Source organism: Echiichthys vipera, assembly GCF_963691815.1.
Source record: "Echiichthys vipera genome assembly, chromosome: 6".
Lineage (NCBI taxonomy): Eukaryota > Metazoa > Chordata > Actinopteri > Perciformes > Trachinidae > Echiichthys > Echiichthys vipera.
Window position 1 is genome coordinate 10,482,284 of NC_139831.1, and position 17,337 is coordinate 10,499,620.

Below are 17,337 nucleotides of genomic sequence, written 5' to 3' on the forward strand. Positions count from 1 at the left end.
GGGAGGCTGTAAGCGGCAGGTATCAAAGAAAGCTAATATTCAGAGGCCTTAAGTTAAAGTGCACTGTGATAGCCAGAATGGCTCTCATCTGAGAAGGGGAGATTAAAATCAGTAGGACATCACAGCAAGGCAATATGAAGTAGGAATGAGATGAAATCATTCGCTCCCCCTCCCTCTCACAGGCACAGATGTGCACACACATAATATAGTCTCCCACAATAAACCAATTACTTGTCATTAATATTTAAGGTTCTTATTTCCATTCATATGTGATATATTAAAAACATGCAGGGATGAGCAAGGTAAAGGGCTGACCCTGAGATATTCACAATGGGCTGGCTGCTCCAAACAGAGAGAAATGAATATCAGGGTGTTTTGTGTTTTATTGAGACAAATGTCGCCTGTCTGTGCCAGCAATTAATGTGCTATCTTCTAAAATGAGGAAAGTGGTACCATTTGAGGCTTTTCTTTTCCAAAATTCGAAAACATCCTCTTTAGTTTGCTTCAAGTAATAATGGACATTTAATCCTGAATGCACGTTTTACTGGTGTGAGGAATGGTCTTGGGTCATCAAAACAATTCACCAAAGGGAAGCATCTATCCATTTACAGACACACTGGTAACTAGGGCTGGACGGTGTGGCTTAAAATGTATATCAGGGTGTAATTTGAAGCCAACAGCTATTACTATACTATTAACTGCATTACTTCCCAGTAATGTCACGCTGCAGAACTCCAGTCTCAAGCCCCCTCCTGCACTGGGACCCATCTCCAGCACCAGGACCCATAGTGGAAAATCACTGCTAGGGGTCTCTTAATCAAATGATGATGCCATCAGTAGGTAGCGTACGTGGAATCATGGGAGTTGTACCGTAGCCTTTATTGCTGAAGAAAATATCAGGCAGAAATAATGTTTATGGATGAATTAATGTATCAAAGTTTTATTTACATGTATTCGTGTTTCATAACGATTAATCACTTTATGTAATTTTATCCTAATAAAATTGCTGCAGTGTTTTCGCTTTGTAGTGGAAACAAGTGTATCACGAACCAAGGAATTAGCAAGCTGATGTTAGCTATAGCTAGTAGTTGTAAAATGGAAATATACGTATATCTAGCAAACACTGTGTTATTGCTAGCAAGCTCAACATATTTTGTGGGAGGGAGGGTGCTGTTATATTAACGCTAGCTATATGTTTAATGTTATTTTACCCTACTTTATAAATTACAGTTATATTGAAATATTAAGGTTGGATTTTTTACATTAGTGTTGCGTTGAGCGTGTGGCTTATCCAAACTAATGATCATGAGGCATGATATCGTATCCTAATTTACACAATTTCTGGTGCCACTTTCTCCAAACAAAAGGGGTCAGAGCCCAAAGCTCTGCAGCTAGACTCTTCGTGAGTGGAGTAGTTTATTACTGTTAGAAAGGTGTACTGACAACTCAGCTGTCTAACTTGTTGCTCTCGCTACCAATATAAGCTGCTCTGTTCCAACAATGTTAGGCTGAAAAAAATGTTCTGTCAAGTTTTTGGACAATTTAATGAACATAGTAAATGGCTGTGCATAATCCTTCCCGACTCATGAGGGCTCTACCAGTCAGTGCTGTATAGTCAAAATTCATACCATGGGGGAAAGTCATGCCTATGTATTTTCTATGCCGTTTATATTGTCCACACCTACTGGGGACAGTTTAAAAGTTTACATACAACGAGTATGTGGTAAAATGCCAATTGTGATGTGTTTGTGGGTGACTGTAGCTTTAAAACAATGAGCATGAAAGAGTAAGTGTTTGGGTGTTTTTTTTAAACTAGGCTGGCCCTTATTCCAGATGGACACTGTCAGAAAAAAAAAAGAGAAGAGAAGAGAAAGGGAGTAATGATAGGAGAAGAACAGCCCATGATAAAAATGCAGAGGAAGCTGCCTTGGTGGAAGCTCCCTCCTCTCAATTAACAAAATCAGTAATAAACAGCCTTGTTCTCCAGGGAAACATGGCAAACCATCGGGCCTGACTTCGCGAGACTTTGACATAGAACGTATCAAAAGCTCATCACTGTAAACACGCTATTAATACAAGGCAGACTATTCCACAGTGGGCTTCAAGGTCTTGAGTTGAGCTTAAACGCATTAGACAAAAGCCTTTATTACATTGTGACTATCTTAGAAGGCAGAGCTCCAACAGTTGTCTTAGGATAGTTTTTTCTTTCAAGCGCAACAAGCTTTTCAAAGGTTTCTATCACAAGGCATATTGTTAGTAAATGAATACAGCTTAACAGGATTAAATTATTTTGAGTGGCACTGTGTTCAGTGAGCCAACTTGTATTCACAGACTTTTATTGAACAAACACTGTGGGGACGGAGAACACATTGTGATGGTCAGCAACAGTTTTTTTGCCTGACTGAGAAGTTCCTGAGTGTCATGTGAGGTGGCCTACCATGCGTGAGTGTGTTTGATCTGGCGGCCGGGTCAGCCCTAATGTTAACAGAGTTATTAGGGGACTTATTAGGGAGAGTCAGAGAGCCCGCTAAACCCCCCACTGATTCCATCATTACTGCCGTTGTGGCAGGGTCATTACCACCCTGCTGCTGGGGCTCTGTAGCAAGGACTGCAAGAATCTGCTGGTGTGCACACCACATTGGCTCAGTGGGGAGAGGAAATGGATGTCAGAGTAAGGAAAATTCCTGAGGGATTTGATCAAATCCCATGTGATGAGGGGGCGGATGACTGCAGTTATCACTTGTAGTAAGGTTTGAACCAAGTTACCTTTCTAGGGCTGACCTTTTACAGGCACAAGACAAGAGTCAGCTTTTTTTTGTTTTTTTTTAACAGAACATGATGGTTTAGGAACAGAATAAAATAGAATACAAGTAAAATATGATGTGCAAAAATGAGTCAGGCGAAGAAGTCCCTTGATATTAATTGTTACACCATTTCTTGATGCCTCTCTTTATCTTCCTTTCTCTCAACCAATTTTTTGATATATTTTCAACGGTGCTGTTTGGTTTGGTAACAATTCTCCCAGTCCCCTCCAGCCATCTTCACCACAAGGACTTGGCTAAGCATATTCATTAGCTGCCTCGCCATCATTAACACAGAAGCATGCTGGGAAGCAAAGTCCCAATGACCCTGCACAGAGTGGTGGAATGGAGCCCCTGAATCCTCCTGGATGTACATTCATCTTCATTATGCCTGTTTCTTTTTTCAGAAGTATGAGTGTCATTGAGTTTCAAACCATACACCAAATTGTATTGATTCAGTGGGTCACACAACACAACAACCCCTTGATGAAACTTTTTTTTTACTTTATCATAATCATGGGTAGTGGTTTAATGTTTACAAAATATAGTCAAAGTTACCATATACTTAGCTTTCAGTTATTTTTGAGTAACCTCCCTTCTTTTATGATGTTGTTTCTGCTGAAAAGCCGAGAGATCACCGTTACAAAGTGGCATATGCCCTTTGTCCATCAGCAATTGGTGCGTGCAATGGAGGAAACATTTTGGAAGAAAGGGGGTGTGAAGTTTGCCAACATCAATCTTGTTTCAAATTGAACTGCAAAGTTCCAGCTGAATGAATTGCCTTTCGAATGCAGCAGGCCATGGCTACACACATTCAATCCCGAAGTGAATCTGATTTGATCCCAAGAGCCATACAAAGGCACAACCCACTGATTGATAAAGTGAACTGAGGGGAGATCAGAATAAAAGAAAAAGAGAGAGCCAAGTCAATGGAGAAGAGGGTAAAGAAAGAGGGAAAACCAGATACAGCCGAGCAAAGGCATAAAAGTGGGAAAAGGACAAAAGAAAAAAAGCAAAAGGGGAAAAAACTGTTGTGAAATAAAATAACTCTAGGATATTGGCCTATGAAATTCCTTGTACACAAGTTTAAAAGATGTGAAAAACCACAGTGCTGAGTGAGGGCAAATGGAGACATGTGTCTCTGATAAAAGATTGCTTAGCTCTATGCGTGGGTGGTGACAATTTTCTGATCACAAAGCACTTGACGGTGCCAAAGTTGAAATACCTGCCTTGACATAAGGTGTAGCTTCAAGAGTAGCACATTTTCATCTTTTTAACTTTTAAGATTTCCCCACACGAGAACAGGATGTAGCATGTAATACAGAGATATATTAAAATTACAAAGAGGAACTACGGTCACTGTATAGAAGCTATAGAACCATGTTAACAGCTCAAAAACTTGATGGAAAACTAGATTTATCATTGAGTTGCTCTTTAAGTTACATTTTATGACATTTTATGGTTACATACATTTCCAGTGTCTTTGATTGTGATTTAAATAGTCAGTTAAATTGCTTTTTTTAACAAGTGGTTGCCTTTGTCGTCCCAATGTGAGATCCAAACTGATGTTGCCAGGATGACTTTGACAGTGACATGTCAGTGGCCTTCAGACCTAATTCCTGACATATATGTTTAATTTTCTATCTGGCCTAAACTCACATAATAAATGACAATTAAAAAATAAATATAAAGCTACTTTAAGAAGATTGAAGCAGAGCTTCAAATCCCTCTTGATTATCATCTCTTTTTCTTGGAAAAACTCATTAAACAGTGAGACTCATAAAAGCAGCAGGGGAGATGACAGTCTTGCATTCTTGGTTGTTTTAAAGGCCTCTGAGCGCAATAAGCATCTGAAAATTGGGGGCTGTTAAAGTGATTCCTTTTTTTCTTTTACGGCTAAAGTGTTGTTCTTCAACAATGCAAGTAACAAGCAAGAATCCCAAGGAACATGGAGTTAACAGACGCCTTTTTTGCACCATTTTCTGAGGGCAGCACTGCAGGGAAGGCATTTACACCTGCTTGCCTCATCTTTCACGATACACTAGTCCCCCGAAGTATGCTTTACTCATAAATATCCACACATAAGATGTGGCAAAGATGGAAGTACTACAAAGAAGCAAAGAAGTAAACAGCAACTGGATATGTATGTGTGTGCGTGTGTGCGTGCGTGTGTGTGTGTGTGTGTGTGTGTGTGTGTGTGTGTGTGTGTGTGTGTGTGTGTGTGTGTGTGTGTGTGTGTGTGTGTGTGTGTGTGTGTGTGTGTGTGTGTGTGTGTGTGTGTGTGTGTGTGTGTGTGTGTGTGTGTGTGTTATGAAAAAAAAGGCAATATCGTAGACAAATGAAGTCAGTTTTCACCAGCGACTTGTTTGTCAAATCAGCACAAAGGATTTATGGTCTGTGGTTACAATGAGAGGTTACAATGAGAGTACAAGACCTCAGAAATAAATCTTGCAACACTCAGTCTCTCCACCTGATCCTCCGACACTACTTTAAAGTACAAACAGTACCAGTTAACCAACTTGACTTGATTTGAAGTAAGACTCGCTACCCAAATAGGTCACATTCACAATGGAAATAAGGCAGGGATCTTTTCGACAAAATGTTTAATTTCAAGCACACTTATTGTTACATATTCTCAGATGGCATGCATTTGAAAGACTATACTGCATGAATCATGAAACAGAGGAAATAACTACTATCTCATTTTAGGAGGATCCCATCTAGCACCTTTTTTTTTGCAATACCATCTACATCAAAGCCATTCTCATTGACTTTCAACTTCTCTGACGAGGGAGGTGGGGGTGGATATCAAACATTAAACAGCATTTTTCATTCATGAGCAAATCATGTTCTCTTTCAACAATAGAGGAAAAAGAGCTGATTCAGTGAAGTCGCTGCAGGGGTAATTGATAGGGATCCAGCAAAGGTAACTCCCAGGGGAAATGCTGGATCATGAATTCCTACCCTGCCAGCGGGAGCATGGACTATCTATAGTGTCCTTTTTTAAAAACCCCAGTGGGTGTGAAAGTGAATTTATTAAAGAATTCAAAACGACATTTAAAAGCGAATTAAAGCCATGTATCTGCAGAACTCCAAATGGTAAGTTCTATTTAATTTTAAGAATGAAAATGTATTTTAAAGAAGGTGTATCCTGCAAACATGCTGATTTACTAACACTAAACATAACATGTATCTCCCTCAACAAAAATGTACAAATTAAATAAAAGTACAAAAAAAAATACATAAATATGCATTGCCAAGGTGTCAGAAAGGTCTGACAGCCAATTACTTTAGAAATGTCACGGAGCATGTGTTGAAATATATAATGTCAGATATCCTCTGGTGAAAGACGAGAGGCCTATCTCTGCTACTTCATTAAGTCATGTAACAACTGTTCTTTCCGACCCACATTCTCCTTCCATCTGTATTATGCAGGCAAATCACCTTGCGGCAGCTCAGGCAAAATTGCTATTTATTTCACAGAACAAAAGAAAAAAAGAGTTGAGTCTAGACCTTGAGGCTATGAGAAAGACAGAGCAAGAAGCTGCTGGCGGGCAGACTGGTGTCCAAGCAGACGGTGGGAATATAGGGAAAGTTTTAGGATTCTGTGTAGTTATGTCCACACACCCTGACAGAGCTCAGATTTGACTGTTCTGCGCTTGACAGGGCTCTGACTTTTCCTGTCCCACTGCTGCTAGAATTAGAGGGGAGTACTACACACATACACACACACTGTCAAAAAAGTGGAAAGCACTCAAATTGTCATGGGAGGAATACATCAGGTGCCTTCACACAACCTATTCAATACAAAAACAATCCTGCTATGTACTGCTTGTGTTATTCATCAGCAAGTTAGGTAGCCTGGCTGTGTATCTGAGAAACAAACTGGCTGGGACAAAGAAACTCCCAGAGCTTCCTCCACAAAAGCCTCCCCTCTTCCCTGATGGAGGATTGGCCTACTGGACTGGAAAAGGCAAGAAGCAAGCCAAGCATAACTGCTCTCAGTACAAGTTCAAACTTGTGTGCATCCACATGCACACAAAAAAACACTGATCTGAAACTACTCAATGGGTACAAAGAACAAATACAATGTGCAGGCACATAGCATTTCTAGCATCCATTCAAAGACACAAACACATTAAAAAAAAACACTGCAGCAAGAGCAGAGGTTTCCCTAATTGGCACAGATATTTGACTTGAGAGCACACATCGAAGGCATTCAAATGCAGTAGGGAAAAGTGCTTGGTTTTTAAGATAATTAACATTTCCGTGAGAAAAATGGCTTCTTGAAGTGTCACAAGATGAAAGTGGTTTGGCATCTATTGCCTGAGAGGATAAATGAAGCATGTGTGGGTAGATTAATTAAAGAAGAGGTAAAGAAAGATGACGCCTTCTTACCTTTGCTCTGCGAGGAGAAGCAGAGGGAGAGCTGAGCAAATAGGTCAGGATTCTCAAAATTCTCTTCTTTGACTTTGATCCAGAAGCAATTCTCTGCCATTTCCTGGGGCACTATCTGCAATGACACAAGGATTCCATTATCACCACAATCAGAGACCGCCAATCCGCCAACCTGCCACTCAAAAAGTTCTTCTCACTGGAGATGGGGTTTGTGTGTATTTTTGTGTGTGCATCCCAAGTCCCAAACACAATTAACAAAAAAAGACCAAAAAAGAAAAAGTGGAGCCTGCAGGGTTAAATGTGTTCTTTCACTTGATGACACCTCACATGAATATGACCACGTCTAAATGATGATGGATAAACCTTGAATGAACCATTCACATCAAAGTGTTTGTTGACCTCTCACTCTTGAGATGAATGAAATATGTGAATGTCAGTTTGCAGGACAAACCTCAGCAACCCTGTTTATACACTTCAGTATCTCGACCTGACTGAAACAACAAAGCCTCTAAAACGCAACCAAGCGCCTACACAAAGGCCACAGGCATGCTTTCACACCCCTTATATTTTATTCCTCCCATGCCGCACAGTAGACAAGACGGTTAGGAGTGGACAGAGAGATTCAGACATAAACAAACCCATCTGACAAGTTGCAGTTATAGCAAGTAATAGGTAACACTACACTACATCTGCTGTGCATTGTAACATTAGCCATAAGACCTGTTGATCCAATCTGCGTTTTAAGAAAACGGCACATTAATGACAACTTCAGTGAAAACTTCACAAAATCCGCCATTTCTGCTCTATTCCCACTAGATGTATTAACCCTAACGGCAATCACGAACGGTGATAATCTTGTTGCTGTTTTCTGACCAAATTAAAATTCAACATTTAAAATATTGTATCAATGGGTGTTCATATGTATGATTTTGTCTGTCTTTATTTGTTTTATAACATATTCTATACTGTTATATCAGCCTGTAAAGAGCTTTGAATTATTACTTTTATATTTTATTGGGCTAAACTCAAAATTGAAATCAATTTGATGTGATTTTCAAAATGAAATATGAATGAAAAATTAATATCAACATTGTAAATGTTTCAAATTTGGAAGCATGACTTTTTTATGCAGTCTAAACATAATGAGTTTATTAATGGGAGAAAAAAAAATATATGTTTTCCTTATAAATATGTTGATGACAGACACATCTAAACCTAAACAAAACGATTTCCCCCCCAAACAAAATAGGCAAAGCTAAAACAAAACAGCCCATATAAAGTTTATTGAGTGGGAAAGTGCACAGTAATATAAAAAGCAACCTGAATCAACCCTAATGAACGACGTTCGTACATACGTTTTTTCACAAAAATCACAAAAACATCATCATCATCTCAGCGTGTCACCTTTTTCACCTATCAAATCTGTGTGATTCATATTCTTAGTCGAAGTGGTATCTCTTCTTTCACCGTCCTTCTTTATAAAACCAAATCATACTTTCTCCTGGTACTTCCAAAAGACAGACGACTATTGTTCCACTTAATTGACATAAGAGACACGGATTGTTTTTTCTCAGGTGGTTATGAATTCCATTTGCATCGCCAAACTACAATTCCTGTGGAGGCAAGGTCAATGCACCTGCACATTAACCTCTGTACACTTCCCAGACAATGGGCATTTGCACATCACTGCATGCACATACATATGTGGAAAACCATGTAGATACCAAACGAGAAAATGATAAATGTTTAAAATATCACAAAGCATAAACAGCCCCTGCTGGTATTAGGAAACACAAAAACTAAATTGATGTTTTTCTTAATGTTAATACAATAGGTTTGATTTCATACTGCTGTATGACACTATTAATAATTTTACCTCTTGAAAATAATTTCCCCACACAGAGAAGCATTTGCATACAAGGCATTCTAAAGAGTCTTTGAGGTGACAGAAATTCAACATGAGACATTCTGCTTACAATGCAAAACTCGAAGTTGACTTGATCACCTACATTTCTTTCTCTCATTTCTGTGTGTTATTTGGTGGACTGTTGTTGAAAAAATACTCTATCATCAAAATCAAATATTCCCCATTTGTTTACTTGTTCTTTGGGGGTGTGAAGACATGACTTAAATGGCCTTCAATGCATTGCGTAATTAAAATGGCTTTCTAATAAATAGCTTGATTCAACCAAAACCATTAAATATAATGATCAGCACTATCATGATGTCAAAAGAACTAGTTTGTTTTTCGGTGCTGTCAGTATTTGAATACAAGGACACAGAGTCACACAAGCATTGGCAAAGAACCATTCAATTAACGTGAAGAACGTCTAAGGCCATGGATAGTTATATATGGTAAAATAGAGCCCAATACAAAAGTGATGGAATGTGACAAAGCCCAGTCTTCATTCAATTACGCTAAGAATGTGCAGATTCAAGGACATTTGAGCCCTGAAATTGTTTACTGTTGAATCCTCCGAAATGGGTGCCGAGCGTGGTATAATGTGGTCTTTGACTGAATGGTTGTTTGACTAGATTTCATTGATAGAGTTTGAATAGAGCTCCTTTTGGTTGAATCTTTCACTTTGCATCTTCTTATTGTGTATGGTTACTGAAATAATCCTCTAAAGCTAGTGCTATATGTCTGCATTTGTGATTATAATAAGCATGATATTTCTTGTCAACAGTGAAATAATATGTCAATCTCAAATCACCAATATTTTCAGTGAACATGAGAATATACTGTATGTTGCGGGGGATTAGAGCTCAGATTAGCATACCTTGGTCCAGTTGACCCTCTTCATCACGGTTTCTGGCTTGTAGGTCTTCTTGGGCTCCAGCCCGTAAGGCAGCTTGATGACAGGCAATGCAGGAGGCGGGGGAGGCCCACCTGGGCCCCCAAAGAAAGGTGGAGGAGGTGGGGGCCCACAACCAGGGGGTGGCGGGGGAGGTGGAGGACCTCCACCTGGGGGAGGAGGGGGTGGTGGAATGCCAGCGTGCCCAGGGAGAGGAGGGGGAGGTGGAGGTGGGGGAGGACCGCCACCAGGTGGAGGTGGGGGAGGGGGTGGTGGAGGAGGAGGTGGAGCTGCTGCACCCCCTGGTAGAGGTGGTGGAGGTGGTGCTCCAGGCGCAGTCGGACCTGCTGCAATCTGCAAATAAAGAGTAGAAATGGCAATGAAGTGAGGCTCCCATTGGTTTACTCTAAACCTCGATCTGATATCATTAAAAGCCATATGGCGTAATTTTCTGTGATGTGTCAATAAGGAGGCATTTTTGTTTTACTGCCTGCACAACTTCACTACTTAGGATACAACACATAACCGTAAACAACCTTTTTTTCTCCGTAGTTCTTAAAGATTTTCCGTCCACACGGACTCGGCTCAAGAAATATCAGGATCCACTTTTGTCACGTGACGCGAGTTAGGGGTCGGAGGTGGGGCGATGACAGCATCGTTTAACAAAGTATGTGTCACACCGCGGTGAGGTGTCAGGTCTTGTTTTTTTTGTCTTGTGAAATTCATGTTTTATTTTGAAAAGTAATCTTCCTCTCATTTCAGGTCACTTGTCCTTCCTCCTATGTCACCGGTCAGCTGTGTTCCCTGATTACCTGATTGTGTCAACCTGTGTCATCCTCTCTCATGTGTATATAGTCCATTGACTTCCTCCAGCCATTACCACAGCCTTGTCAAGTCGCTCACTTAGTATTGCCTCACTTGTAATTTTGTTTCCTCAAACACCTCTGTAGAAGAATGATTTTTTGTTTCTAAAGTTTTTTGGTCAGCTTGAGAGGCTAGTTTAATTTCATAGTGCCTCTTGGAGTATTTTTGAGTTGCAGTTTAGTTAGCTCTGTGCAGCATAGTTTGTTTGTTACATTTTGTTTTTTCCGCCTTGTGAGTTATTTCATTTTGTGAACTTTTCATAGATTATTATTCAGATCAATGTAGCTTTGGCCTGTTGTCCTCTCCTCCCTCTGGAGCGATTTTCAGTTTATTTGTTTGGTGATTCTTGCCACGATTGTTTTCTTTGTATAGTTCTCGTCCGTGTAGACAAGTTTAGAGTTTAATAGCCTGTTGAGTTATCGCTCTATCTAAAGAGGGTTTTTGAGTGTGAGAAATAAAGCCTGCATTTAGGGGACCCTGACTGCATTTGAGTCCTCATTTTGCCAAGTCCTAACAGTATGCAGTTTCGGCGTTGAGACGACAACGGCATTAGGGGCGTTTTTAAAATCTTCTCACTCTAGGACCTGGTTTCAAAATATACCGTTTTCAGGCTCCAATAACGCTGGCTGCGTGTGGATGGTCGGCCAAAGCGATACAAAAGTTGTGTGGTTACAGAAAAACGCGTCTTCGTGTGGACGGACCCTTAGTAACCCACTATGAGCTTTGACTGTGCTCGGAGAGTAGTGCCTGTCAATAACTGCGAAGCTCACTGCAGGGTTCAAGAATAACTAGAGTTCAGCCCACATGAGAAGGTCATGTCCGCTTTTATTTTCATGACTTTACTGACCAAAGAGATTTATCATCATCATAATTTTTTGGGATATTTTTCCCAAGGTCCTTTTAATCAGGAAAAGTAAGATTCAAAAATGTTTCATCTCACTATTTACAGATGAGTGGCTTAACTGTTTAGTAACCATGGTAATTAGGACCTTCTTTAGGAAAAAAATCCAATACAGTGAACATTTGTTATTCTAACAAAAGCTAGGATTTGCTTCTTAATTATACCAAATTGGGTAAAAATCCTGTCTTAGATTCTTTCTACCTTAACTAATGACAGGAAGTCACGACCCCTGTAGAACAGAATTATTGTGTTTATGTTACCAGTCTCATTTAAACATTGTACAGCTGCCAGATTAAGAAAACATGCTTACATTAAATAAACTAATTAACACCATCAATAACATACTTGTATCATCTTTGATTTATTAAAAACAAATTATCTCAGTATAATTTGAATTTATCTATTCTTTTTTTTCCCACTATGTTAGAAAATCTCATAGTTGGTGTCACAAAATGTGCAAATGTGTCAAACAGGTTGCGAAAACTGTACTGAGTCATCAATCATCAATATCAGCAGGTACATTTATAATTAGCAATCCTACTGCAACCACAAAAAAACAGATCTGCTGCAGCTTGATTATACTTGCCCAATGAAGCTGAAATTCATATTAACACCACTGATCTTAAACACAACCTGTTCATCTGATGTTTAAAACAATAACGGTATTCTACTTTAACAAATTGCTGCTTTACTGTATGTAGACAGTTGTGAATTGGCCAAAAGGTTGGGCTATTGGGATTATTAATCTCTGTGGATATGTATGTAAATACTAAGTAATATACTGGAGAAAGATCTGCGATAAACTTTGCTGTTTTAATTTACAAAAGATAAGAATGTTGCTTTCCCATCAAGTCTTTTCCATGAGTCCTCACAATGGCAGGCTATTAATCAGTAGACAGGGATGTAATTAGACCCCAAACCGATAAGACGTCTTTCAGTCCTTTGACATGTCTCCACTATCAAACAAACCACATACACAGGTAGTCAGTGATAATGCCAATAGAAAAATGTTTTACAGAAAACAAAATTATGAAAATACAATAACAGACACCCCAGTGAAGACAGGGTTTGATCTTTGAAGCTGATTAGATGCCAGCTCTTACCAAAAAGCATTTCCACTTGCACTTCTCATTTCCAAAACCAATTCCCTACAATGTGCTTTACCCCCACTCGCTTGATTGTGTGCGTACGATGTGATTGGCTTCATATTTAATGACATTATGTTGTGTTCCATTACATAATGGCACTAGCAGATTATATATTAGGGCCAAGATTTTAAAAGGTGTACTGTACGGAGCTTCTTACACAGATCACCCAGCCCTTCAGTGAAAATCTACATCCAATGATTACATGTCTGTCAATCTTGAGCCCTTTGTGGCCCGCTTCCTCTTTTAAGATTAATAAGAGAGAATGGAAGCAAATTAGCTGCTAAATTAGAGAGCAGTCATTTCCATACTGAGGGGCCCTCTGAGTTCTCTCTCGTTCTTTCTCTCTCATCTATCCAATAATAGTGTTGGTCTATCCAGTGTTTCACAGAACCCTTGGGATCCAATACCATAGCAGCTGGCTTCTTCTTCCTCAGTTAAAAAAACAAACATCTAACAAAAGAAAGTCATCCATTTGTTAAGTGTATATTAATTTTGCATTTTGACTTAAATAACATCAGCCTTTTTATACTGAATTCATATGGGACAGCATCAGACTGTTGTTTGCATTAAAATTAGGTGGACCATACATTTTTGTATGCAAAATGTACAGTATGCCTAAAACATCTGAGTGTCAAAGTCTGTACTAGCAAACACACGTTTGTAGACATATCTGAGTAGCTGTGATTATGTGAGACAGAATAATACACAAACATATCTTTCTATACAGACATACATAAATATAATTTCCCAAGCTACTTATTGATTTCTAATGTGTTTATTATCCAGCATGTTTTGTGTTTCCCTCCAGTTTGTAAAGGCCTCTTTGATGCTTTTTGGCTGATCTCACTCACAGAGCTCATCTGGAGCTCTATGTTTAGAAGAAAACCGGCTAATATGAAATCTAACTCATCCAATTTGGATTCATAATCTGCTGGTCTCAATTGGGAGGTCATCACGCAAGGTAATTAACTCTGAATTCTGGGTGATTAAATATATGCCCCGATGTCATTTATGATAAAGGGATTCAATCACAAAGTGTTTACTTATGAAAAATGCATTAAGCAGGAAAATGTGTAGTTGAAACCACTAGAGTTCAACATATATTATGTATCTTAAAGGAATAAAAGTGTTCAAAGCAAGTTATCTCTTTTTGTGGAATAGTAATTTCAACAAAGCATTTCGTCAAGTTTCTTATCAATTCAGTATACATTTTGCAAAATTGTATTTTATTTTGAGATTTGTGAAGATTAGTTCCAGGTGATTCAAAACCAAGCTTTAAATGTAATGCATAATATGGAGTGGGGCACACATGCATAGAGAACAGATTGGACAAAAGGTCAGTTCAATAGTCAGTTTGAAAGTATTTGTGATTATGTCAAGGGCCGCGCATGCAAAGAGGACACCCACCTTGGCTTCAGATTCCCTGATGAGTCTCTGAGCCTCTTTGAGCTTGTCTTTTTCAATAGTTAACTGTGCAGATATAACACACGCACCGCAGACACACACCATGGTGAGACACAAGTCACAACAGACACACAGGGCAACAGAGAGGCACAAATGGGGGTGGGTTAGAAAGACAGAGAAGAGGAACACTAGTACACTAGAATAGGTACAGTACTCACATCAAACACAAAAAAGCCAGAAAAAGAGGTAAGGAGGGGAAAGAGGATGCCCCTTACACAGTTAATGACAAATACGGTAATATATTCCCATTTTATCTGAATGAGCTATTTGATGTGCAAAAGACACAGTGTACTGTACTTTTACACCGAAAACAAGATGTAATCTACCTTCAAAAGAACATCAGTGTAGAGCAGTGACTGCAGCAAGAAAGGAACAAGGCACAGCATCACTGGCAGTTGGTGCACCTTCAAAACCCTTCTTCCATTTCCCTTTCCTTTTTTTCTTGGCATTGCAAAATACATTTTAACTTTACACTCTTAGATGTATGATGGGCATTGATTTCACTCTGCAGTCTTCATTTTGGAAATGTACCCCTTTTGCTTTGATATTTCACTCTGTGCGACCTTGCCAAATAAAGAGGATGGCAACGCATTTCACAGCAACTGAAATGTAATATCTTTATGGAGTCATTCCTACAGAACACCTCTTACTATGGACTTTAGAGATCTAAATATTTAATGTTTGTAATGGAAAATGAGATGGAAAGTATTAGTAGGGTGGCTTGAAGAGAACTTTCATTTTGAGAATTTTAGAAAATGGTAGCAGAGTGCAATATGTAAAGCAAAGAGAAGTTTGGTTATATCTTTCATCCTTAGGGATTCAAAGTTAGAGACCTTGTGATATCTCAGTTTTAAAGCACATGTCTAGCTGATTTCCAGCAGGCATAGTACAGTATGTCTGGCTTGTCTTGTTCAGCTCTATTGACCACCATTTTCTGTATGTAAGGATGCATGTATAACACATTTGAATGACAGTGAATTTCACTTAAAAACTGAGATGGTGCCTCTAATAACAGCAGAGCACACATGATAGTGACTACACTGTGAATTTTGCTGTCATAAGTTGAGTCAAGTTCTGTAATCAGCCAGGGCAAAAAGCAGGCAGGCAGAAAGAAATGGAGAAAGTGGTTTGCTACACCTCCAGCTCCTCTTTGGGCCAAGCTGGGTCAGCTACAAGACCGCCAGGTTGTTAAAACCTATTAATGGGGTGGCGCAGTGCTCCAGTGTACCACTGCAGTGCTACATTATTCATCACATCCAGAGCCTATTCAATGAATTCCTTCATATTTTTTTTTTGCTGTGAATGATTGCAAGCCAAGGTTTGGGAAAGGGTGGATGGTTTTCACTTGTTGTGGTTCCTGTGTCCTTTGTTGATGAAGGCAGAACCTCCACTCAACTCAATTGGGTGATAATCAAACAAACACATCAAACAGCCTGCTTGTTATAATGCCAAAGTTCCCAGACAAAGACTCTCATTAAATGTGTTGGTTCACAAACAAGGTGAAGGGAAGTGACTCAAGCATGCATGTGTTTTAATATCTGACAAGGATTCTGTCTAGGAGATGAAAGGTTAGGGATAGCTCCCACTTCATTCATTTTCAGCAAAACGGCAGTGACAGCACAGCAGCTTTGATGGACAAACTGAATGTGTGTCCTTACACTTATTTAAAGATTCTACACTCACAGTTAAAAGCCCTCTTTTTCAATAATGTCTCACACGTGAATTGGGTTGCAAAACACACCCTTTAAGCCTAGTCTTCCTGAAGTAGCAGAATCTCAACGATCTGATAGGATGACACTGTTTTTTTGTTCATTGCTTGAGGTAGCAATTGAATGGTCTATGTGAACACCTGCCCAAAATAAAAAACAGGAGAGAACTCTAAATTGTCATTACAGAACTTGCATAAATTACATTTATTTTCTTTTTTCAAATTAAACCCTTAAAGCCCAAAAATCCACTCTAATAAAAAATGTAAATGAATATGCACGGCCAGTGAAAATTAACTTCACTTTCTGTAGACCCGAACAGATTAAATAGATTCACATTCAAAGTAAAGTATATGTATTCTCAACAGTGTGTCCATATTGTGCATATACCCATTGTTCTGTCAAGATGCATAGGGATATGTTAAAGTCCTTGTGGCCTCATTCATGCAAGTTTGTGCCAAACCAATTACATGTTTCCCTGCTGAGGTTAATGTATGTTGATGTGCAGTTCTCCAGAAGTATAGCTCTTATAGTAGCTCTTTGAAGGAGCATTCAGACAAACACAAGAAGAGAGGGCATGACTCTCCAGGGCTTCTCTGTTCTACACTACCTGTTAATGCACCACAGCCAGCCAGTCTTCAAAAGACAGAGGCCTGCCAGGGGAGTGTGAGGGGAAGGTGTGTTATAGGGAAGAAAACACTTGGAAACACAACATAAAAAGCCCCAACAAGGGAATGAGGGCACGCAAAGGTAACACAGCGTGATGCATTCATTTCTGACAGAAGGTGGGAGACAGGAAGAGCAAGGGAAAAAGGGGGCAAGCAGACGGAGCAGGTGGAGAGGAGCTTTAGATTCTGATGGTCTCGTTAAAATAGGCGGGCATTAATCAGGAACCGAGTGAGTGATGAAACAGTTTGGGTAAAAATGCAGGTAACAAGTGGTGACACAGCACTCATGCAGGAGTGTGAGCTTCACACAAACTAAGTTATAAGGAGAAAAACACAGTGTGGCTTTAACCAGGCCAACTGACAAAGCGTGTACTACATAACAGCATTTATTGTCGACCTCAGAATGATTGCTAGAGAACTGAAGTAACAGTAACTGTCGAAACTCCCAGTGATGAGTGGACCACACCACATATCCAGGTGCAGTTTATCAAATGGGGAGCACCAACCTAAGCAACCAGAGATGAATGTTTGAAAGAAAAGGTAATATCTGATATAAATGTAGCTATACCATCTTTCAGTGCTGGTTTATATT

At 39.4% G+C, this 17,337-nt stretch overlaps 1 protein-coding gene across 9 annotated transcripts in view; it reads right to left on the bottom strand.

Annotated features, from left to right (window-relative positions):
* The window catches only part of diaph2 (diaphanous-related formin 2), a gene marked incomplete at its 3' end in the record, with an annotated part of 383,236 nt that overhangs the window by 228,020 nt on the left and 137,879 nt on the right, over positions 1 to 17,337 (bottom strand). For 6 of the 9 annotated variants that reach the window (XM_083915494.1, XM_083915493.1, XM_083915496.1 and 3 more), the window contains 3 exons: positions 14,315 to 14,377; positions 9,980 to 10,348; positions 7,200 to 7,314 (listed from right to left, as the gene is read on the bottom strand). In XM_083915494.1, the coding sequence (XP_083771620.1) occupies positions 7,200 to 7,314; positions 9,980 to 10,348; positions 14,315 to 14,377 (547 nt within the window). The remainder of the gene's footprint in view (positions 1 to 7,199; positions 7,315 to 9,979; positions 10,349 to 14,314; positions 14,378 to 17,337) is intronic. The other 3 variants (XM_083915499.1, XM_083915495.1, XM_083915498.1) reach the window with 1 other exon arrangement.